Source organism: Chenopodium album, chromosome 17 (genome assembly GCF_948465745.1).
Source record: "Chenopodium album chromosome 17, dcCheAlbu1.1, whole genome shotgun sequence".
NCBI lineage: Eukaryota > Viridiplantae > Streptophyta > Magnoliopsida > Caryophyllales > Amaranthaceae > Chenopodium > Chenopodium album.
The window spans coordinates 42,770,565-42,795,465 of NC_137850.1; the positions used below are offsets into that span (position 1 = coordinate 42,770,565).

At 33.5% G+C, this 24,901-nt stretch overlaps 1 protein-coding gene and 1 pseudogene across 2 annotated transcripts; both read right to left on the reverse strand.

The window, feature by feature from the left end:
* Positions 1-1,064: 1,064 nt before the first annotated feature.
* LOC145589777 (uncharacterized) lies at positions 1,065-8,227 on the reverse strand. Its single transcript, XM_081646463.1, has 10 exons — positions 7,841-8,227; positions 6,055-6,120; positions 5,609-5,789; positions 5,020-5,216; positions 4,760-4,810; positions 4,577-4,668; positions 2,886-3,004; positions 2,656-2,750; positions 2,422-2,526; positions 1,065-1,390 (listed from the first exon to the last, which is right to left on the reverse strand). The coding sequence occupies exons 1-10, from the start codon at positions 8,189-8,191 to the stop codon at positions 1,253-1,255; spliced, it is 1,395 nt and encodes a 464-aa protein (XP_081502589.1). The 5' UTR covers positions 8,192-8,227; the 3' UTR covers positions 1,065-1,252.
* Positions 8,228-10,384: 2,157 nt separating this feature from the next.
* Positions 10,385-19,703, reverse strand: LOC145589055 (uncharacterized; annotated as a pseudogene). The gene is made up of 10 exons (XR_014101630.1): positions 19,443-19,703; positions 17,548-17,613; positions 17,082-17,289; positions 16,528-16,719; positions 16,264-16,314; positions 16,077-16,168; positions 15,214-15,338; positions 14,981-15,075; positions 14,548-14,652; positions 10,385-12,277 (listed from the first exon to the last, which is right to left on the reverse strand). The product of XR_014101630.1 is annotated as an uncharacterized LOC145589055 (transcript).
* Positions 19,704-24,901: the final 5,198 nt, after the last annotated feature.

The following is a 24,901-nucleotide window of genomic DNA, read 5'->3' on the forward strand; positions in this document are numbered from 1 at the left end:
ACGTATAAAGCACAAAACACGGTCAAGGGGAGGTGTGTGAATAGTGCTAAAGTCAAAACATGTCAACTAAATAAAAACGGAGGTAGTATTCATTTCAGTTCAGCTCTAATAAATTAATTTCAATTCAGTTTAGCTGAGTTCAGTCGATGAGAACAGGCCCTAAATCGATTTTAAAAAATTACTGGTATATCCTACTTAATTTTTGTATAAAAATATCATTGTTGGGAAATTTTTTTATTAAGGTGGAAAAGTTTTTTTTTTTTTTTTTTTTGACAAGACGAGCTAAAAAACAACGAAAAACTCAAAAGGAAGCAAGAAAAAAAAAAAAAAAAAAAAACTAGAAGGACCACAACAACAGACGACGCTGACGAGCTTGAGTTGCCAACCAATGAGCCGGGACCACCCACTGACGAGGAACCTTCCGAATTACACAAGAAGAAAACCGAGCAACTAAATCCTTGATGTCCTGAAGCAGCCATAAACAAGAAATATCCCGACACCCCTTGTTAGTAAGGAAAGGTAACAAGGTAGAGCAGTCCGTATAGATCAGCAGACGGCGAAAACCATGACGATCAGCAGCCTTCAGGGCCCACAAACAGGCTTGCAACTCTGACTGAAAGGCCGAAGATGAAATGAAAGCTCTAGCACCGCCACCAAGAACTGTATCAGAATGTGGATATCTAAAAATCCAACCAGCCCCTGCTGCATGATCTTGGGAATTATAAGCACCATCGAACACAAGACAGATATCAGCAGGAGAATCTGAAGAGCCCGTGAGATAACATGACGAAAGACGAGCAAGCTGTCTAATAGGATAAGAGACAACCCCGGACAAACGAGCAGAGGCCTTAAAATCCTCGGCCGCAGAACTCCGAGAAACCCAATCTTGCATAATATGAAGAATGAGACTAGGAGAAATAACAGCCTGGCGAAAGACCTTGTGATACATGGACAAGCTATGTTATTTTTCGTAATCACCATACTGTTTTCCATTTACCTACACAGCAAATGAATCCCCTACCAGTAACATGCAAACCATTTATCAGAAATAACGATAATGAAAATGAATTTATGAACGACATGATCTTATTAAATATCAAAAATGAAATAGTCACAAACTCACAATTTTCTTGAAATTTGAAGTGTAACTTCCCTAGTAACAATGAACTCGGAGATATAATGTTACAACAAACAATGACAATCTAATGAGCCTATGTATAGTTTTCTTATGTATTTTCTAAAATACATTACATCACAATAAACAAGTTTTGAATCCCTTTTCAAGTTCCTGGCCATCCAAGTTCTTTCCAATGAATACAATTTTGTTGATCCTTGGTTCATCGGGTCCCCATGGACGATCTGGTGAACCTTGGAATATATCATGAACTCCCTGGAGAAAGAAGAAATTAACAGCCATTCAGAGATACAGCAATATAATAAAAAAAATATATACAACTAAAGGTGTGATAAATCGCTCAACTTGCAGTCTTGCACACATCATTAACAATGAGTCAATAAATCAATAACTAGTTTTTTTTTTTTGAAACAATCAATAACAAGTTTTGTTAACTGCTGGAGTAAAGATTAGATCAAATAAAGAAGCAAATTTTAAAGATTGTGTTACACTGAGAAAACATATTCCACATCATCCATTGGTATCACGTGTATAACTAGCACGCATGAACAAAATGGGGAAAATAGAGATGAAAACTCTGGTGTTCCATGCAGATCTTTCAATCAATAAAAACTTGTAGTGCTTAAAACCAATATTTAGCAATCAATACTCCTTATGAAAGCCTTAAGGGCTTACAAGCCTAGAAGCTACCAAGAGAATCAATACAAGAAAATTGGGATGGGATCAAGGAGGTAAGCATTGGTGAAATAAGAATGTCAATTCTGTTTCATCAAGGAGTTGAACTCGGTAAAACTGTGAAAGTAATAAAGTTCTAATTGGTGGTAGCCTAACAGTACGAGGGGAGGAATAATAAAGCATAAGAAACCATGTTGATAACAAATAAATTGTAGTGGGCACTGGAAGTGTTACTGGACTAATAAAGAAAAGTTAGATTTTAGGGCCCATAATGTATGCATCAGGACTCGAGCTTTAAAAAAAAATGATTCTTTTCACACATTGAATGGGAAAGGATAAATTAAGAATGGACTGAGCTTAACAAAAATTTATGAAGCCATTTGGTTGATATAAACCCAGCCCCTAGAGACATTTCAGAGAAGTCGAGAAGATTCTCCTAAAGGGCTTCACCAATTTGACCTTCTAGGCAAGAAATTCTACTCTATATAATTTCCCTATGCAAACAATAAGTTGAGATAGGTCTTCTAACAAAAGAGCAGGGATTAGGTTGCCATGAGCAGAATAATAAATGGATGTAGCCTTTCAAATGACAGTGTGGAAGGGCTTCATACCTGAAATACAAATCTTTCATCCATACCCTCAACAGACAAAAGACCTTTCATCCTATATATGTCTTCGCTTCTTTCCAGTAATAGAGTACCTAGCCACATGTTTGCCTGAAATTTAAGACAGCAGTTCTTAGACAAACTCAAGAGTGAATAAGCAACCAGAACTGCATTGATAAAATCACAGAAAAGAAGAACGTCAGCATAATGGCTGAAAGTTGCTAAACCCACAAACCTAACCTTATCAAGGTCCAGGCTCCCTTCACAAACAATGCTGACAGAAGAAACTCCCGGATCATGTGTGTGATCATGGGAATGATGATCATGATGATGTTCTGCAGTTAGTGACAAAATTGATTCATACAAATGAGACATTGTTATAACATAATCGATTTCTATTATGAGGAACAGAGTCCCGGATATTAAATGACATAGTAACAAATAAAGTCAGAAAAATTATCAACATTTACCATGCTCGTGTTCATGTTTGTGTTCATGCTTGTGCTCGTGGTGATGTTCATGGTCATGATCATGATCATGACATTCATGATCTTCTTTCGAGCTTTCTTCTGTAACTGCACTCTCTATCCTGTCAATTATTTGACAAAAAATCAGCTTCTATAGACCAGATTAATCATGCATTTCCAACAGAAATCTTTTTATACCTTCTTGATATGAATTTATTACCCTCATTCATTTTTCACTTCTTGAGATAAGACTTTTTAGGATTTTGTATATGTATGTGCCTTAAATGAAACTTTTACACTTTGTTTGGATAGGAAGAAATGGAAGGAAAAGAAGAGAAGAGAAATGGAGGGGGACAAAATCTCTTGTTTGGGTAAAAGATTGGGGGAAGGAAGGGGAAGGAGAGGGAGGGATCCATTTTCCCTCTCTCTTTAATAACCATAATCTCTCCAAAATTGGAGAGATTTGGAGGGAAAATGGAGCTCACCTCCCCCTCCCTTTCTTTTCCCTTCCCTTCCTCCATTTTCCCTCCCCTTCTTTTCCTTCCTTCTTTGCTATCCAAACAAAGCGTTAAAGCATGATTGTTAAACATTAACTCCTACTTATATTCCAATATATATATATACAGCTCACAAAGTTCTCTCCTACCCTCTCTCTGATGTTGAACACCTCCCCCCCCCCCCCCCCCCACCCCACCCACACACACACACCAAAAAAAAAAAAAAAACTACCAATCACCTGCCATAAATCACTCTCTACCCACACAACTGCACCACCAGTAAATTAGTTTACTTCTTGCAGGTTGTTTGGATAGGCACAACATTCTCCAAGTAAATAGATCTACTGCATGAGGTATAATGACTAAAACTGGAACCTTGCATCAAGTACATAGATCTACTTACAATAGCTTATACAATGTTATTGGTTCTCCCCTCCCGCACCAACCCAAATTTTTTTTTTTAATGATATTAGCAAAAGAATCATTGGATGCATGTAGTACCAAGTTATTGCCAAATAAAAAGGATAATTGGCGATATTGAAGGTTGTGTTCAGACTTTTTTTTTAGCATATTGTAATTATTTTTTACCAAAATTAGATCTAAAAATGAACTTTAATACGGAGTACTATAAATAATCCAAAGTTTTTGACATAATAAATTCACTACTATAGATAATATTAATTATAAAGGTCAAATTGTGACATATGACTATTTAGAGGTACTTTAAAAATTATAAATATCACTAATCTAGCTCATTTCAAAACATAATCAAGTAGCTTAAAAACTGTATCACAGTGTTATTTAACTTCCTTTTGACAACTTGCTATTTAGTTGTCAAATTATGGTGAGGTTTGTCAAAATGTGAATGATACAAACTTAAGCCATCTATTTGTGAGGTCTTCCTTCCCCCAATCACATTAATGCTTTAATATCCTAGTAGATTATTTGCAATTCCACATATATATCTAATCTAATATCTCTTGCAGCATTTGCATTGTCATGATGACTAGAAATTTAACTTAAAAATCATACAAATACCTTTGACTTGAGAATCACCACAATACAAAGTTCATGGTATAAACCATTCTTATCATTAAACACTAAGAAAAGTACAACTTTGAAGAATTCCTTAAATAGTTGGAATTTTTTTAAAGAAAAAATCACATTATATGTAAAAATTCAGGGAAAGAGCATCACCTTTCTAAGTCAAAACCTCCAATACCAAGAACATAATCTAGTTCAACATTTCCGAACTGTGTTTGCTTTAAATTAGCCATACGATTTATTTTCTGCACAAACCACAATCAACAGTCCCATTATAAGTTTGAAATTTATCTAAGATAAAGATAAGGCACTTATGATGTTATAAAAGAGACAAACCCTTATTCGTTGTATCAAAGAATCAATATCTGGTTCATTGACAAGATCAGTCTGTGGAACAACTCATAGTTAGAAGAATATCAAAACAAGCAACTAAGCAAGACAATTGCAAGTTTCAATTATTTTGATATAACAAACAAAAGGCAGATAAAAAATAATGGGGAAACAAATTCAAAATTCTTTCAAATGCTTTTGCGGTATGTAAACAAATTTAACACACACTCAAGGAATTATATTAATTTTTAAAAAGACAATTATACCTTATTTACTATTATACGATCAGCATAGGCAATTTGCTCTATAGCCTCATTTACTACTCCATCAGGCTTAACCTCATCTAAGTGTAATGTCGCATGTTTAGCATCAACCAAAGTGACAACACCATCTAGCTTCACATCATTAAAGATAACATCTTCCGCATAAAATGTTTGAATGATAGGAGCGGGGTTTGCTAAGCCTGCAAATCAACACAATCATAATGTAATCAAGAAAAATACATTGCTTAGCCCATCATATTGCTTAGAAACAGCCAATTTTTTTTTTCTTTTCTTTTTTTTTTTTTTTTTTTTGAAACAACAACTTGACTTATGGACAGGATAAGCATTATTAGCTATTATCTTTCTGTACAATTAAAAAATTTAATTTTAGCTTATAAAAACAACCCTTAGGGCTAGCATTCCCACAAGTCAAAACATGTAGCATTGGTTCAGTCTAAATCCAAAGGCACAAGTCCTCCCTTTATTTCTCCACCCACCAACCACTAATTAGACATAGATAGTTAACGACTTTATGGAAAACTGTACAATCACTATAACATAAATTTTTATATACTTAATAAATTACAGGTACCTGTAGTCTCAATTACAATATGATCAAAATTCCCTCTCTTCTTATCTACTAATTCTCCAATCATCCTCACTAGATCACCCCTCACTGTGCAGCATAAACATCCGTTATTGAGCATAATAATGTCTTCAGCTCCAATAGATTTAGCAGCGACCAAGGAACCATCAATGTCTACTTCACCATACTGACATTCAAAAGGATCATCAGAGGGGAAGAGATCAAAACATATTAGTACTTGATAGTCCAAACTCCAAAGTGTATCATTTACAAGAAATACTCTTGATCTACCAAAATTGAAGCTGAGTTTCAATTAAGAATATATATTTATTGACATTCATTAGACAAGCATTACACAAATTTGGAATAATTCTATTTCCACAAAAGATTTTGGAGATTCAAATATCATACATTTACTATAGCAATCTAGAATGAAAAGTTGAAAAACATACCTCGTTTTCAATTACTGCAATACGCTTTCCATGATCAGCAGTCAATATATGGTTCAACAATGTAGTCTGTCAATAAAAATGTAAATCAATTTCAGAAAGAAAGCATACATAGTGAATCCACAAAACAAGACCCGATCTGAAACAATCAAAATCATGATCTAGCTCAAAGCTTCATGGACTTCAAGGTAAAACATATGCAGAATAAATGTATACATGGCTACAGGCACTTATCAAACTAGTAGTAAATCGATGGTACAATGCACTCCAAACACTATTACCTTGTTACCTATATACAAAATTTAAAGCCAAAATTTGAAAACCTCGACCTATATGTGTTGATCAAATTCTTGACAAATAGTTTTGAGAAATAAACTTTAAAAGTCTAACTTGTAATCTACTTTTTGTGCAATATAAAAGGTTAAACATTGCTGTTGAAGACCACTAAAAATTGAAAGTAGGAAGATAAATCATTGATATAGTTACATACATTCCACTCAAATAAACCAAAAAAAATAAAAAATTAAGGAACCAACAATTCTGTATAATAGATTGATTAATAAGATTTATCCATAGATATATAGATTACAAATTTACAACTATATTTACATTGAGATAACCATAAATTCCAACATAAAAGGTATTTCCTAATCCAATCAGAAGCTACAACAATAGTGCTTCCATAAGACTCTGTATGATAAGATATATTTGACTTTTATTTACTCCACACTAGATATGGAGAGGCTTATATAAGTATCCTTTATGCAAGGGGCGACCTATCAATGATCATTTGAATATGGGGTGCTTATTAATGACAATGGGGTAGTTTTGACTGTCTTACTAAATAATCCTGTCACTAATTAACTGGATCCAAAGTTACAACTTCACACCAAATGTGCTACATGAATGATTAGTTCAACACTGTCATCTCGAATAACATAATTACTTAAAGAACTTACCTTTTTTCCATAAGAGACAATACTTAATAAAAATTTATCTATTTAATCAGCAAACTAATCAAATTGAACTTACAAGTGTATAAATATAAACTTAACCAATTCAACTAACAAAAAATGAGCAGATTGAAACAAACTAGTAGTATATTAATTAAAATTAACAAACCCAATTGCAAGTTAAGCATTAGTACTTCAAGAATCTAAACATACCAATTCAATTAGTAATTTAAGCAATTTAAAACAAAACATTACCATGAAAAATATAAGCCTTAACATATTCAACTAGCAAAATAATCAAACCGAAACTAAACATAGTACTGCATCTGAGAATTTAAATTTCACCAGTTCAATTAGCAAATTAATCTTAACTTATCCGATTCAATTAGTAATTTTAGTACATTAAAACTAATCAAAACTATGAAAAATATAAGGCTTAGCCAATTCAATTAGCAAATTAATCAAACTGATGCTGACTAACTATAGTATGTGAATTGAAACTAACTAATATATGAATTTAAACTTAACCAATTCGATTACCAATTTAAGCAAAGAAACTAACTAATACTGTAAAATCTAAACTTAAACGATTCAATTAGTAATTTAAGCAAATTAATCAGTACTATGAAAAATATAAGCCTTAACCAATTCAATCAGCAAAACAATTAAACTGAAACTAATTATAGTATGTGAATTTAAACTTCACGAATTCAATTAGTAAATTTAAACCCAAACCAATTCAATTAGCAAAACTAATTTGAATTTAAAATTAACCAATTCAATTAGTAAATTAAAACTTAAACAAATACATTAGGCAAAATACTCAATTGAATTACCTTTCCGGAGCCCAAAAATCCGGTAATAATAGTAGCAGGAATACGATTATCCGGAGGAATTTTGGTAACAACATCATCTTCTTCCGTAAACTCCGCCGTCGACGACGAAGCAGCGACGGAAAAACTGTGGAGATTCCGACGGAATTCCGGCGATTTGGAGGAGAGAGAAAGTGGTGAAAAACGGTGGCGAAGATTGAAGGAGAGAGAAGTTGTGGTAGAGTGATAAGGTTTATGGTGAAAAGGGGTGAGAGGAAATTGGGGCTTTCGAAGAGGGTGGTGGAAAGTATGCCTAGTAGCTAGGGTTATGAAGGTTGAAGCTTTGGCAATGTCGATTGAGAGATATGACGCCATTGTTGATAGGAACAAAAACTGGTGTGGTTAGTGTTGTTGAATGGGGGTTTATGAGTTTTATTTGATGGAAGAACCAAGAGTTTTTTTTTTGTTTGTTTGTTTAAGGGTCTGTTCTCAATTGACTGAACTCAATTGAACTAAACTTATTTTATAAGAGAAGGAAATTAAGAGCTTAACTGAACTGAAATGAGCTGACTTTTAATGTATAAGAATAGACCCTCATAACCAAGAGTTATTCATCAAGCAAAGCCCGCATAAAAACATTTATTTTTTTTACACGGACGGAAAAATACAAGTTAATAATCCCTTTATTAACATAAGTTGTTTATTATACATGTCATTTTTATGAGCTACTCTGTACATGTTTACAATGTTAATTTATTTATAACTAGGCCTCTTTTGTATACCATTAAAACCATTAAAAAAACATACTCAACCATTCAACATAAGAGTTACTCCAAAGAAAGAAAAAAAAAGTGTAACTCAAAAGTAGCAAATACAGGACAGGAATGCCGAATGCGGGATATAATACAAGCCTACTTTAATTCCTCTTAATTCAAAACTTAAAAAGCCTCAAATTCTAACCAAACTTGACTTTCGTTGACTTTTGACAAATAAATCTTCTTCAATTCTCTAGCATAATAAAAATTGAGTAATTAACTAAGCTAACTATCCTCCTAGGATATCTCTTTTAGAATTCTCTCCAATGTTTAAAATAGGTCAACTATTTATTTTTATTTTTTTTTACGAAATAGGTCAACTTAACAACTCTTTTATTGCGCATGTTTGGGGTTGTTTATTTAGGGCATGTTCTCATACGTTTATTTTCAGTTCAGTTCAGTTCAGCTCATTTTAGCTCCTAATTTCCTTCTCTTATAATATATTTAGTTCAGTTCAGCTCAGCTGAGCTTAGTTCAGCACAGCTCAGTTCAATTCAATTCAGTTCAGCTGAGTTCAGTTAATGAGAACAGACCCTTAAAAGACCAATAATTGATACTCTATATTGTATTTTAAAGTTTCAATTTGAGTAAAATATTTGAAGAACAAATCGTGTTAAAGTATGTAACGTCGTCAAAAATCCTATTTGAGAAGAATAAAATTTTTAAAAATATATATATATACTGATGGGATTATGGGTGAACCAATGATAGGCTCCATTATATCCCAAACAATAAAATTTTAAAAGAGCCGCACAACTACATAACTAAAAGGAATAAACAATTGAATACTTCCTCCATTTGATCTCCAACTACTCCGTATATAATGGTGGCAAGCATGAAATTGCTAATGGCAAAGCTGTCTTTCTAGACAGGAAAGTATGGCTTCATTGAAGTCAATGTACATACTTCGTGTTTGATCGCGCTTGGGCTAACAATTGATCCTGGTGCAGTCTTCATTACTAGCTATCTTGTAACTAAGTATAATAACTAACTAAAACTTCCCTGCACTAGTGTGTACGTTTCCTATGCGTTCATGTACTATTTCAGTACAATAATAATCTAAATCATATGTTATACTTACTTGATTGGAGGTTGGACACCTATATAATTTAACTATGTAGTACGTACAATTACCTTAGCAAAACTCAACAGATTTATATACTTATGAATGAGAGTTCAGACCATATAACCAATTTACCAAGGTTATTGACACAGGACCTTCTGTTGTGATGACCTTATAACAAACAACATGAAATGTGAATCAAAATAGAATTAAGATTCTGTTTTCGGGTTTTGCTACTCTCCTGATCGAACTCCTAAATGTGCTGGCAAGGGGCAAAACAATCAATATTGCATTCTCTGCATCATAATTAGTCTCTCTGAACTTCTCAAATTCATGAATTACTAGTACAGGATTGCGCCATTTGAACCCAAGTAAAAACAATCTGAAATCTCTCTTCTTGAGTCCTGCAAACTGAGTGCAAATGACATTATAAAGTTCAGTTGATTGATTACACCTACAATCGTACATATACTATTTGATTCATCTGATAAATGTATTGTGAATTTGTGATACTCATTTGGTTAATACTCGCGAGTAAATTTAATTTAATCTAACAATTGTATATTTTGATGGATATCTTCCTCAAGTAAACTACATTTCTAACTTAAAAATTAACAGGATTATCCTCAAATTTAAAACCAAGGCACAGCAATTTTAACAGCAGAATTTAAGAATTGAGCGAGAATCTCATACAATGATACAAATCTTGATCATGAAAGCGGAAATCAAACATTCAGACACAGTAAATTGCAACAACAATCTACTAGTGTACTTACTAGAGTTATTTCAATAAACGCAATTGAAAATAACAGCACACTAAGTAAGACCGAAAAAAATATACTGATTTCTAGGAATGTAGTTTGGATCCTTGAGGACAAAACAGCCTTGCTGCAGGAAGAGTTTCTGGTTTTCGTCGTCTGGGTAGTTGCGAGACGATGACACCAGTTTCCTCAAGGATGGTCTGTTTGCAACTATCCATGGTATTATGTTAATACCCACATTTTTACAGCAACTTATGCTCAAGTATCTCAGTCGTTTACACGATTTCACCACTTCCTTTATCCCTTCTTCTGTCACTTCGCTACAATAAGACAGATCAAGGTGCATCAATCCGGGGCATATCCTCCCCAACTTTATAAGAAGTATATCATTTATCACTGAAGATTTCAAAATCAACTTCTCAACCACTGACGACTCCAACTCCATGTATTCTCCAGTGATGTTATGGGATTCAGTTAAATCCAATTCCACAAGTCTCCTGCTGCACTCTAGAATATCAGGAATATTCAGTTGATCATCACCGGGTAGGAATTGACAATTGTGTAACTTGAGCTTCTCAACTTCAGGACATATATTAAGAAGCTTTTTCAGAACTGTAGACCTAAATTCATCATGAGATGATAGGTCCAAGTACTTTATTGCACGGTTCTTCTTCATTAGGCCATCATAATTGTATTCTTCTCTTCCGAGGCTTGAACCAGTCATCACAAAATGGCACAGACGAAGGCATCTTTGTGTGATCATAAGAAAAGCTGAATCAGATAGCTTGGAACAATTAAAGAGCTTAATTGATGTCAGGTTTTGGAGAAAACAGGACAAGTACTCTATATGCTCATTTGTAAGGAATTCTGCTACCTTTACTTCCTCCAACTCTAAAGAATTCAGAGATTGAGAAGAGTGTTGTAGGAGCTTTGAGATCCCAGCAAATGTGTAACCTCCACAATAACTTAGAGCCAAGTTGGTAAGATGAATCCGTGCTTCTGTTATAGAAAACAGAAACTCATCCGATATGTCTACATATTCAAGCCTTAGAGATCTTAAGTTGGTAGGGAAATTAGAAGAGCCGTTGACTCCAAATGAATCAATATTCAAAAATTTACATATATATAATAATTTTAGATTATGGCTATTGTTAACAAGGAATGAAATTCCTTTTTGTGTGATAAAATTATAATTACTAATTTCAACATGCTCTAGTAATGGACAGTTTTTTGATAGAGAAACAAGGGACTTATCTGAAAGATGTTCTTTCCTAAAAAGGTCAACCTTGAGTAATCCATTGAGCTTGGATGACATATGATCCATTCCTTCATCAGTCATATGTTCATCACCCTCGATATACATTTCTTCGAGTTTAGGGAACAAGTCTGCTACTCTGACAAAATCAGCATCCCCTTCTCCACCAGTAATCTTGAGTACTTTCAGATTCTTCATGTTTGAACTCAGCTCCTCTAACCAAACTGCTCCTTGACTTTGCTCATTTGACAAAGCCGACAACTCTTCCAAGTCCAACCCGGATCTTGCAATCGCAACAACAGCTTCATCCAGGTCTCCTCTGAAGTCACTGCAGAACTGTATCTTCTTAAGCTTGGAGAATCTTTGCAGCAGCTTAGGGATAATTGAGTTTGGTGTATGATCTGAGAGATTTATACAAAGTCGTAAGGAATTGGAGATTGACAGGAATCTCTTGCAGACTAAAGTGATTGATTCTTGGTCACTTTCATGCTTGAGACGATTAAAGATCATCTCCCAGCATTCGTCTAACAATTCTTTGCTTCCGTCTTCTTCTTCCATTTCCATCTGCTGCACTAATGGATGGAATCAGATCAGATCATTAACAACATGAGAAAATGTATTTCTTTTGACTTGGTTGCCTTAACATAACAATTTGGTTTGATCTTTTCAAGTTGTGACTTATTACAATGTGATCTGATCTTTTTGAGCTTTGACTTTCTTTTACATATAACAATTTAATCTGATTTTAATATTTTGACTGGCTTTCTTTAAAAAAAAAAAAAAAAAAAGGTTATCAACTTGTAATTTCAGTTTTTTTTTTTAAGGGTTCGTTTGGCATTGTTGTGGTTTTCTGTTTTTTGGTTTTTAAAAATATAGGATATATGTCCCATAATGAATCAAAAATTATTTAAACCTGTTAAAATTATAATAATTTTGAAAACTGACAACAGAAAAGTGGAAACACCTTTTTCTTGTTTCCTATTTTTGGTTTTCATTAAAAAAAAAAAAAAAATTTATCAACTTGTAATTTCAGTTTTGTTTTTTTTTTTTTTTTTAATATGTTGTGCACTGACATAGTTTCCATTACGTGCATTAATCACCTAAATATGGTTACTAAAATTTCCTGCTAAAAATAAAATTTCTTGTATTTGTTTGCTTTCTTTGACTTTTTGCATTCTTAGAACACGTTTTAACACGATTGTTTCCAATTTTATACATGCAAATATTATAAAAAAAATTATATCAATATTCTTAAATTACACGTTAAACCGAATCTGACAGGATCTCACGTGATTATATTATTTCTTATAGATTAGTGTCATTTTGTTTATGTTCCATGCGCTTTTTACCTGCAAGATCCTACAATATACGTACTCGTAGTATGTAGTATTGTACTACTGTGTGATTTCAGTTGCTGCTTTTTCCTCTGTTTTTACCCCTTGGCCTAAGTTGTTAGAGCTTAAATGCTACAAAGTACTTGCTACCATAATAGAGATTATTGGAAAAACAATGTTGAGGTATGTTATACTTTACTGGAAACCATAATATAGTTGTTGTCTTAGCGTTTAGAGTTTGTTACTCAGTGATCCTCCTAATGATCTTATATCAAATGGGCTGTAAGAGTGCGTACTAATGACATGAATAATACTCAAACTCGGAAATGAAATATGAATGGAGGATAATGAAATTAAGATACTGTTTTTCGAGTTTTGCTATTCTCAGACGAACTCCTAAGTGTGCTGGCCTGGGGGAAAACAAACAATATTGCATTATATTCTCGAAATGATTATCTTGAAATACAAGATTATCTTAAAAATACAAACCCAGGCAAGGTACTGTACGTCTGTACACATCAGAATAAAAGAAATGGGAGTAGTCTCATCATACAAATCTTGATCAAGAAAGTGAAAATTGAACATTCAATTTGGACACAGTAAATTGTAATAACAATCAAATACAATTTCAAACTATCACATGTAACACAAATGCTTATCTCCAAGGGCTTCACCAATTTGACCTTCTAGGCAAGAACTTCTACTCTAGATTACTCCCTTCGTTTTAAGATACTTGCTCCATTACTCCATGCACGGAGTTTTACGATTTGTTAAAATAACAAAGAAGGAAGGGGAGGGAAAAAGAATGAAGGGAAGGGAAAAGAAAGGGAAGGGAAGGTGAGCTCTATTTTCCCTCTAAATCTCTCCAATTTTGGATGGATAAGCTTATTAAAGATGGATCCCTCCCTCTCTTTCCCTTTCCTTCACCAATCTTGTACCCTAACAAGAGAATTTGTCTCTCTTCCTTACTCTTCTCTTCTTTTCCTTCTATCCAAACAAAGTGTTGGGAGAATTTGGATTAAGTAAGAGAAAAAAAAAAAAAAAAAAAAGGAGAGAGAAAGAGATTGGATGGAATTGTCGGCTACTAGAGGAGAGAGAATATAGAGGTTGGATGAGAATTAAAACCCTCCCTGAATAAACCACTCGTATATGACGCATTCAGCATACTGTAAATAAAAATAAAAAACCACTAACTCACGGGTCAGCGGGTACCCGCCACCCTCACCGGTCGGCCCATAACCCGACCTGAAGACATGATCATTTACCGGGTCGGGTACCCGACCCGGATAATTTCAAAAAAAAATTTAAAATAACAAGTAAAATCAGTCGGGTCAGCAGGTCAATCGGGTCGGGTATTTTTGAACACCTTATTGCAAACAAGTTGACATATATGATTGCTATTAGGAGATAGGTCTTTTAACAACAGAGCGGGGATTAGTTTGCCATGAGGAGAATAATAAATGGATGTACCCTTTCAAATGACAGTGTGGAAGGGCTTCATACCTGAAATACAAATCTTTCATCCATACCCTCAACAGACAAAAGACCTTTCATCCTATATATGTCTTCGCTTTTTTCCAGTAATAGAGTACCTAGCCACATGTTCTCCTGAAATTTAAGACAGCAGTTCTTAGACAAACTTGAAAGTGAAAAGGCAACCAGAACTGCATTGATAAAATCACAGAAAAGAAGAACGTCAGCATCTATGTTATTCGGACTCTTTCATTTACCTCATGTGTCCGTGTCGACACGACACGTCACGTGTCAGACACCGACACTTGGACACTTCATTTTTAACTAAAAACACAACTTTTTCCAAGAAAATGGACGAGTCCGATGCTTGGACACCCGTGTCTAATTTAATTTGACACTTCATCCGAGTCCAAGTAACATAGGTCAGCATAATGGCTGATAATTGCTAAACCCTCAAACTAACCTTATCAAGGTCCAAGCTCCCTTCACAAACAATGCTGACAGAAGAAACTCCCGGATCATGTGTGTGATCATGTGAATGATGATCATGATGATGTTCTGCAGTTAGTGACAAAATTGATTCATACAAATGAGACATTATCCTGATCGATTTCTATGTTAATACAAATGGTACAGGGGTCCAGGATATTACAAGACTTAATAACAGATAAAGGAAGAAAAATTATGAGCATTTACCATGCTCGTGTTCATGTTTGTGTTCATGCTTGTGCTCGTGGTTATGTTCATGGTCATGATTATGATCATGATCATGACATTCATGATCTTCTTTCGAACTTTCTTCTGTAACTGCACTCTCTATCCTGTCAATTATTTGACAAAAATCAGCTTCTAAAAACCAAAATAATCATGCATTTCCAACAGAAATCTTTTTATACCTTCTTGATATGAATTTATTACCCTCAATTCATTTTTCCCTTCTTGAAATCAAGACTTTTTAGGATTTTGTATATCTATGTGCCTTAAACGAAACTTTTAAAGCATGATTGTTAAACATTAACCTCCTACTTATATATATATATATATATATATATATATATATATATATATATATATACATATATATATATATATACATATATATATATATATATATATATATATATATATATATATATATATATATATATATATATATACACACACCTCACAAAGTTCTCTTCTAACCTCTCTCTGAAATTGAACACCTCCCTCCCATAAACTACCAATGCTACCGGTCACCGGCCATAAATCACTCTCTAACCACACAACTTCCACAACCAATTAGCCACCCGTAAAGTAATTTACTTCATGCAAGTTGTTTGGATAGAAATCTACTTCGAGCTACTTGCATGAGTTTGCATGAGGTATACATAATCAAATATCTCTTGCAGCATTCGCAATGTCAAGATGACTAGAAATTTAACTTAAAAATCATACAGATACCTGAATTGACAATCACCACAATACAAAGTTGATGGTATAAACCATTCTTATCACAGTTGGAAAATTTTCTTTAAAAATATCACATTACATGTAAAAATTCAGGGAAAGAGCATCACCTTTCTAAGTCAAAACCTCCAATACCAAGAACATAATCTAGGTCAACATTTCCGAACTGTGTTCCCTTTAAATTAGCCATACGATTTATTTTCTGCAGAAATGACAATCAACAGTCCCATCATAATTTCGAAATTTATCTGACATAGATAAAGACAAGGCACTAAAGATGTTATAAAAGAGACAAACCCTTATTCGTTGTATCAAAGAATCAATATCTGGTTCGTTGACAAGATCAGTCTGTGGAAAAACTCATAGTTAGAACTTAGAAGAATATTAAAACAAGCAACTAAGCAAGATAAGTGCAAGAATCAACTATTTTGATATAACAAACAAAAGGCAGATAAAAATCATGGGGATACAAATTCAAAAAAATTTCAAATGCTTTGGCGGTATGTAAGCAAATTTAACACACTCAAGGAATTATATTAATTTTCAAAAAAACAATTATACCTTATTCACTATTATACGATCAGCATAGGCAGTTTGCTCTATAGCCTCATTCACGACTCCATCAGGCTTAACCTCATCTAAGTGTAACGTCGCATGTTTAGCATCAACCAAAGTGACAACACCAGGCCATCTAGCTTCACATCATTAAAGATTACATCTTCCGCATAAAATGTTTGAATGATGGGAGTAAGCCTGCAAATCAACACAACCATAATGTAATCGAGAGAAATACATTGCCTAACCCATCATATTGCAAATTAGGAAGGGGCGAAGGGCCACTTTTTTTTTGCAGTGTTTGAAACAACCACTTGACCTATGGATAGGATAAACATTATTCGCCATAATCTTTCTGTACAATTAAAGCAATTTTAATTTAAGCTTCTAAATAATCACCCTTAGGGCTAGCATTCCCACAAGTCAAAACATGTAGTATTGGTTCAGTCTTAATCCGAAGGCATACGTCCTCCCTTTATCCCTCCACCCAGGCACCCACCAACCACCAACCGGACATAGATAATTAGCGACTTTATGGAAAATTGTACAATCACTATAACATTAATTTTTATATACTTAGTAAATTACCAATACCTGTAGTCTCAATCACAATATGATCAGAATGTCCTCTCTTCCTATCTACTAATTCTCCAATCATCCTCACTAGATCACTGTGCAGCATAAACACCCGTTATTGAGCATAATAATGTCTTCAGCTCCAATCGATTTAGCAGCAACCAAAGAACCATCAATGTCTACTTCACCATACTGCCATTCAAAAGGATCATCAGAGGGAAAGAGATCAAAATAATTTAGTACTTGATAGCCCAAAGTGTATCATTTACAAGAAATACACTAGATCTACAAAAATTGAAGCTGAGTTTCAGTTAAGAACATACATTTATTGACATTCATTAGACAAGCACTACACAAATTTGGAATAATTCTATTTCCAAAAAAGATTTTGGTGATTCAAATATCATACATTTAGTATAGCAATCTACAATGAATAGTTGAAAAACATACCTCATTTTCAATTACTGCAATACGCTTCCCATGATCAGCAGTCAATATATGGTTCAACAATGTAGTCTGTCAATAAAAATGTAAATCAATTTCAGAAAGAAACCATACATAGTGAATCCACAAAACAAGACCCAATGTGGAACAATCAAAATCATGGTCTAGCTCAAAGCTTCATGCATTACAAGGTAAAACATACCCAGGATAAATGTATACATGGCTACAGGAGAACTAAAGCTTTACAGGAAGGTTGATGGTTCAACGCCACACTATTATTACCTTAACTTGTTACCTATACACAAAATTTAAAGCCAAAATTTTAAAACCTCAACCTATATGTGTTGATCAAAATCTCGACAAATAGTTTTGAGAAATAAACTTTCAATGTCTAACTTGTACTCTACTTTCTGTACAATATAAAAGGTTAAACATTGCTGTTGAAGACCACTAAAAATTGAAAGTAAGAAGAAAACTCATTGATATAGTTACACACATTCCACTCGTATGAACCCAAAAAAAAAAAAAAAAGAGACCAACAATTCTGTATAAAAGGCCGATTACTAAGATCAATCCATAAATATAAAGATTACAAATTTACAATACTATGTTTATATTGACATCACCATAAATTTCAACAAATAAGGTATTTCTAAATCCAATTAGAAGCTAAAATAATATTACTTCCATAAGACTGATATACGATAAGATATTTGAGTTTTATTTACTCGATATGGAGTGGCTTATGAAAGTATACTTTACGCAAAGAGGCAGTCTTTAATATGATCATATGAATATGGGGTAATTATTAATAAAAATGGGGTAGTTTTGACCATCTTACTATATAATCCTGTCACTAATTAACTAAATTCAAAGTTACAACTTCACACCAAAGCTGCTAGATGAATGATTAGTTCAGGACTGCCATCTCGAAAAGCATAATTACTTAAGAACTTACCTTTTTCCCATAAAAGGCGATACTTAATAAAACTTTATCTATTCAATCAGCAAAAAAATCAAAATAAAACTTACAAGTCTATAATATAAACTATACCAATTCAACTAGCAAAATTAGCAGATTGAAACAAACTAGTAGTATATGAATTTAACATTAACCAATCCAATTAGCAAGTTAAGCAAATTAAGACTAACTAGTACTACAAGAAACTAAACATATCAATTCAATTAGCAATTTAAGCAATTTAAAACAAATCAGTACTATGAAAAATATAAGCCTTAACCAATTCAATTAGCAAAATAATCAAACCGAAACTAACTATAGTACTACGTATGTGAATTTAAATTTCACCAATTCAATTAGCAAAATAATCTAAACTTATACGATTCAATTAGTAATACTACCTCCGTTACATATTATTTGCAACGATTTGACATAAAGTAGAGAGAACAAATGTCTAATCGTTGCAAATAATATGTAACGGAGGTAGTAAATAAAACTCATCAGAATTATAAAAAAACATAAGGCTTAACCGATTCAAATAGAAAAATAATCAAACTGATACTGACTAACTATAGTATATGAATTGAAACTAACTAATACTACTATGAATTTAAACTTAACCAACTCATTTACCAATTTAAGCAGAAACTGACTAATACTATAAAATCTAAACTTAACTGATTCAATTGTTAATTTAAGCAAATTAAAACTAATCAGACAATCAGTACTATGAAAAAATATAAGCCTTACACTGATACTAACTATAGTAAGTGAATTAAAACTTCACCAATTCAATCAGCAAATTTAAACTCAAACGGTCAAACCAATTCAATTAGCAATTTGAAACTAACAAGTATGTGAATTTGAATTTAAATAAACAATTCAAATAGCAAATTAAAACTTAAACAAATTCAAAAAGCAAAATACTCAATTAAATTACCTTTCCGGAGTCCAAAAATCCGGAGATGATAGTTGCAGGAACACGATTATCTGGAGGAAATTTGGTGACAACATCATCTTCTTCCGTAAACTCTGCAGAAGCCGCCATCGACGAAGAAGCTGTGGCGGAAAAACTGCGGGGATCCCGATGGAATTCCGGCGATTTGGAGGAGAGAAAGTGGTGAATAACGGTGGCGAAGATTGGAGGCGTGCTTGGATTGGGTGTAAGATAATAGTCAAACTTGAAAAAACACCCTAAGAATAAATAATTAGAGGTGTTGTAATAAGAGAATTATAATCCTTTTTTTTCTATGCTACTTCAAATTTATAAAATTTATGTTATTTTAACATGGCATGTTAACGAAGGTTTCGGGGCGTTGGATAAGCTAGTTAAAAGTAGAAATATTAAATTAAAATTAACATTAATTATACCGATCGATGCGTGATTTTGTCATGCTTTTCCAAATTAACCACTTTAGGTAAGATTTTAAATGCTTATCCAATGCTCCGGGGCACGTTCGTTAAATATACTTCATCCGTTCTTTTTTACTTGATCCGCTTTGACTTTTATACTATTCATCACCTCTCCTTTGACCGTCATGTGGGGTCTTTTTGAATTCGTCTCAGTAAATACTATCGTAATATATAACTTTTATAATTTTTACTTATGGAGAATTAAAGTCATTAATCGCTAAAGTTTTGCATTGGCAAGCGTGATAAAAGAAGCACGTCAAGTAAAAAGAACAGAGGAAGCATATAAAAAAATTATTTTAAAAAATTTAAACAAACTGTGCATCGCACGAGCTTCATCTAGTTTATGTTATTTTGATGTAAACCTCTTATTATTTCAATTTATATATAAGTTATTTTTAAAATTTGTACATGTTAATAACTTATGGAAAATTTGCGAGGAAGGTCCTTTTATGAGATCGACCTTGTGTGGAAGGTCCTTTTATGAAAAAGGTGGCACGAAAGGTCCTTATATGAACATTGGGTTGCGAGGAGGGTCCTTTGACCAAATTCCGGCATTGACCAAGATTTTCCAGCCAAAAATAATCACATGATGTGCACGTGACCACTTAAATTTATGTTCAAGATTATGTTACATCACGTAATTATTTTTGGATACTGATAATTATTAAGGCTCTGAACCAATAACCAATCTAAACAAGAGGAATAAAAGTTAAATTGAATTAGACATTTGACGAAAAAGGGATAGATATAAAATGTATTATAACTATTACTCATGTTTTAAATTGTAATATTCGTATTAACAATGCAATTACTTATGAATTTCTTTTAGAAAAACTAACATTTTGATTTAAAAATCGTGCATTGCTCATGTACAATACTAGATATACAACAATCATGTGCAATAATTTATGTTGTTTTATACATAATAATACTTTTAACTATAATAGTATGTGTATATAATATAATATTTTGTATAATATAAAAAAGTATACGTATATAATATAATATTTTATAACACGTGTCCTCCATACCAAGTGTAGTCTCAATCACCACTACACCAATTGGTTGTTGGTGTAGTGGTGATTGAGACTACACTTGGTAGGGATCGGAGGACCTGTGTACTCCCCTGCAACAACAATCAGAAAGGGAGTGGAACCTAATAACCTAGAGCTGATCCTCAAATCTGGAAAGGGTGAACCGGATAGAACACCCAAAACTCAAAGCATATATGACGGGAATTAACTTATCCTTTATCTATCTTATACAAAACTCCAAAGTCTATTTTTTTTTTCAAAATATGATAATAACATTTGTAAATTTTTGTTAATATGAAAGATATAAACCTATCATAATGTATATATAGTTAGATTGTTTAATAACTTATATCGAATGCGTAGTTTTATTAAAATTATTTGCATGTGATCATTAAATGTGTTGGATGTTGTGTAGCTATGCAATGTCCAAAACTTTAGTTGAGCGACTTTGATTTAGTGATTGTATGGTAAAAAGATATTGACTTCGATCTTGAAACCTAATAGTCTAATAAATTCTAAATAGAAAAATTAAAACAAAAGGAAATGAAAATAGTAAATGGCTTTAAATATTGAAATAAACATAACCTTTTAAATCAATTTAGCGAATTCAAGAGACAATTTTAAGGCATTTAAAATTAAATGGGGGAAAATATATGTAAAAAGAACATTTTTAGATATATAAATGTCACTGCACTATTATAAGAGTTTTGTTAACCTTTTTATAATTAAGGTAAGGATAAATCTTAGTAATATTCACTCCGTATATTTTATTTATATAAAATTATCAGTATCCATACCTATATACGAAGTATTTGTGTCGTATACTATATTTAATCAGTTGTTGGTTATATATATGACTATTATATACTTCCTCCGTTCTATTAATATTGCAACAATGGACTTTTTGCACTATTCATCACTTTTTGCACTATATATATGACTATTACATCACGTAATTATTTTTGGCCGGAAAAAATTGGTCAACGCCGGAATTTGGTCAAAGGACCCTCCTCATAACTAGGGGTGTTCAAAAAAACCCGACCCGATTGTCCCGTCCCGATTTCCCGATGACCCGGTAAATACCCGATGGGAAATTTGAGAAAAAAAAAAATTCGGGTCGGGTACCCAACCCGGGAAAATTGTCAGTTAATCGGATCGGGACATGGGCCGCACTATTTAATTCTCGGGTACCCGGTTACCCGACAATAAATTAAAATTTAAAAAAAAAAAAAAAAAAAAAAAAACACCCTCCCTCAAACTAAGCCCAGCCCATTCAGTTTGCAATTAGGGTTCCTCATCAAACGCCTCTCCTGCCTTTCTCTCTCATCAAGCGCCTCTCTATCTCTCTTCCTCTCTTGCTCTTCCTCTCTCTCCTTCCTGCCTTGAGTTCCTTCATGGGTCTGCTTCCTGCCTTTCTCTCTCTCTTCCTGCCTTGAGTTCCTTCACGGACAGCGGCACAAGCACAACCGCGAAATAGAACTCTCATCGTAGCGGCACAATTGCACAACCACGTGAAACGGCGAGTATAGTACGAGCTTCGATTTCGCTTTTAGTTTTGAATTCGAAAGCTTAATTACTGTTTGGTTGATACAATTCATACAAATGCTGCCATTTTGAAGTTTGGGTGAAGAAAACTAGGAATCCGATTAAGAATGAGACAATACAAGCTTGATAATTTGTTGTTAATGGTGTAGTGGTGTTTTATGACTTTTGTCTTAGTTTATCTAATTGAGTATGTAGCAGAACATGTTCAGTTGTTCACGCGACTCAGTGCTTCGAGTTCCTTCACGCACTACAATATGGAAATCTGGAATTTTTTTTAAAATGCAGCAGTTTTAAAAATTAAATTACAGCAGTTTTTTTTATTGCTATTTTTTTTTTTTTTAAAAAAAAAAGAAATCCGGGTACCCTATGTCCTGACCCGAATAATTCGGGTACCCGGGTTCCGGGTACCCAAGAAATTCGGGTCGGGACATGGGACGAATTAACCATTACCCGAAACTCCGGGTACCCGGATTTGAACACCCCTACTCACAACCCAATGTTCATATAAGGACCTTTCGTGTCACCTTTTTCATAAAAGGACCTTCCACACAAGGTCGACCTCATAAAAGGACCTTCCTCGCAAATTTTCTATAAGTTAATAAAATACGAATTATTATTTTATCAAAATAACACAAGGTTTTAAACAAAATACCATAAGACTTGAGCAAAATAACTCAAGTGTATGAGATTAGGGCTTGCGAAGAGGGTGGTGGAAAGTATGCCTAGTGATAGAGTGATAAGGTTTATGGTGAAAAGGGGTGAGAGGAAATTAGGGCTTGCGAAGAGGGTGGTGGAAAGTATGCCTAGTAGCTAGGGTTATAAAGGTTGAAGCTTTGGCAATGTCGATTGAGAGATATGACGCCATTGTTGATAGGAACAAAAACTGGTGTGGTGACTGGTGAGTGTTATTGAATGGGGTTTATGAGTTTTTGCTCTTTCTCTTTTCTTCTTTAGTAATTAGGGATCACCTTCACACCTCGGGGTGTGGAGTCCGTGGGAGTTAATTAAGTCTAGAGATAGTTCGTGCTTCGTTTTCTTTTTAGAGCATCCTATAAGGTGTTTTTTATTTTTCCCTTTTGAATGTAGGAAGATAAATTGGATGATCCTGATCTACATATGAAGGATGTTCAACTGAGTGTTGATAAGTCTAACCCTATGTTGGATCATATATCTTCTGTTATACATTCTGATGTTAACTTGCTTGATAAGGATAGTACCAAGACCTCTAAGCCTATATCTTTTAGAGAAACTGTGATTGGATCTAGTCAATGGTTTCCTCTAACTGCTGAGGCGATGTTAAGGTGAGAAGATCTTGAAATATCTTCACCAGAATCTGATTTAGCAGTTATCTTTTTCTAAGGAGATCTTGACCAAACTTCGATCTCCTTTGAAGTTATCTCTCAGGGCCTGGGCAAATGTTTGGGTATCAACATCCGACCAACCTTCATGGATGCTAGGACAAGAATTATGTGGAAAGTTAAGGGTGGTCTGGAAACAATTGATATAGGTAGCAACATCTATCTCAAGATGATTATGAACTAGCTCTTTATGGAGGACCCGGTTCATTTAAAATCACTATCTGGTTCTTTCACTGGTAGAAAAAATGCTATTTGTAACTGGCGAAATTGACACAGGACCTTCTGTTGTTATAACCTTATAACAAACGATATGAAATGTGAATCACATGGATGGTTGGTAATAGAATTAAGATTCTGTTTTCGGGTTTGCTATTCTCCTGATCGAACTCCTAAATGTGCTGGCCAGGGGTAAAACAATCAATATTGCATTCTCTGCATCAGAATTAGTCTCTCTGAACTTCTCAAATTCATGAATTACTAGTACAAGATTGCGCCATTTGAAGCCAAGTAAAAAAAAAAAAAAAAAAAAAAAAAAAAAAAAAAACTGAAATCTCTCTTTTTGAGTCCTGCAAACTGAGTGCAAATGTGTTAGAGATAATATCGGAAAATATATGTGTGATATATTTTCCGTATTGATCTTATTAGGAGAATAATATATTTAGGTTTATTATATGTTAAGATATTATTTAAGTATATCTTTTAGGAAGATTGTTTCCTATCTTATGTTCTTAGGTTTTGTATAAATACTCAACCTATTGATGAATAATAAACAAGCAATACAAAAGCCATTATATTCTATTTTCTCTCTAATTTGTCATGGTATCAAGAGCAGGTTAAATCTTGGGGCCATTCACAAAAATTTCCCCCCTGCCGGTGGGTTAGAAAATTAAACTCACCGGCGGGATTCATAAATTTTACCCAAAAATTCTGCTGTGCAATTTTTTTTTTCTTTTTTGTGAGTTCATTCGAGCATGATTTTGCTCCTTTGGATATGAGTTTGGTTTTACTCTAAAAAAACCAATAAGAGATTTGAGTGTGGTTTACTCTGA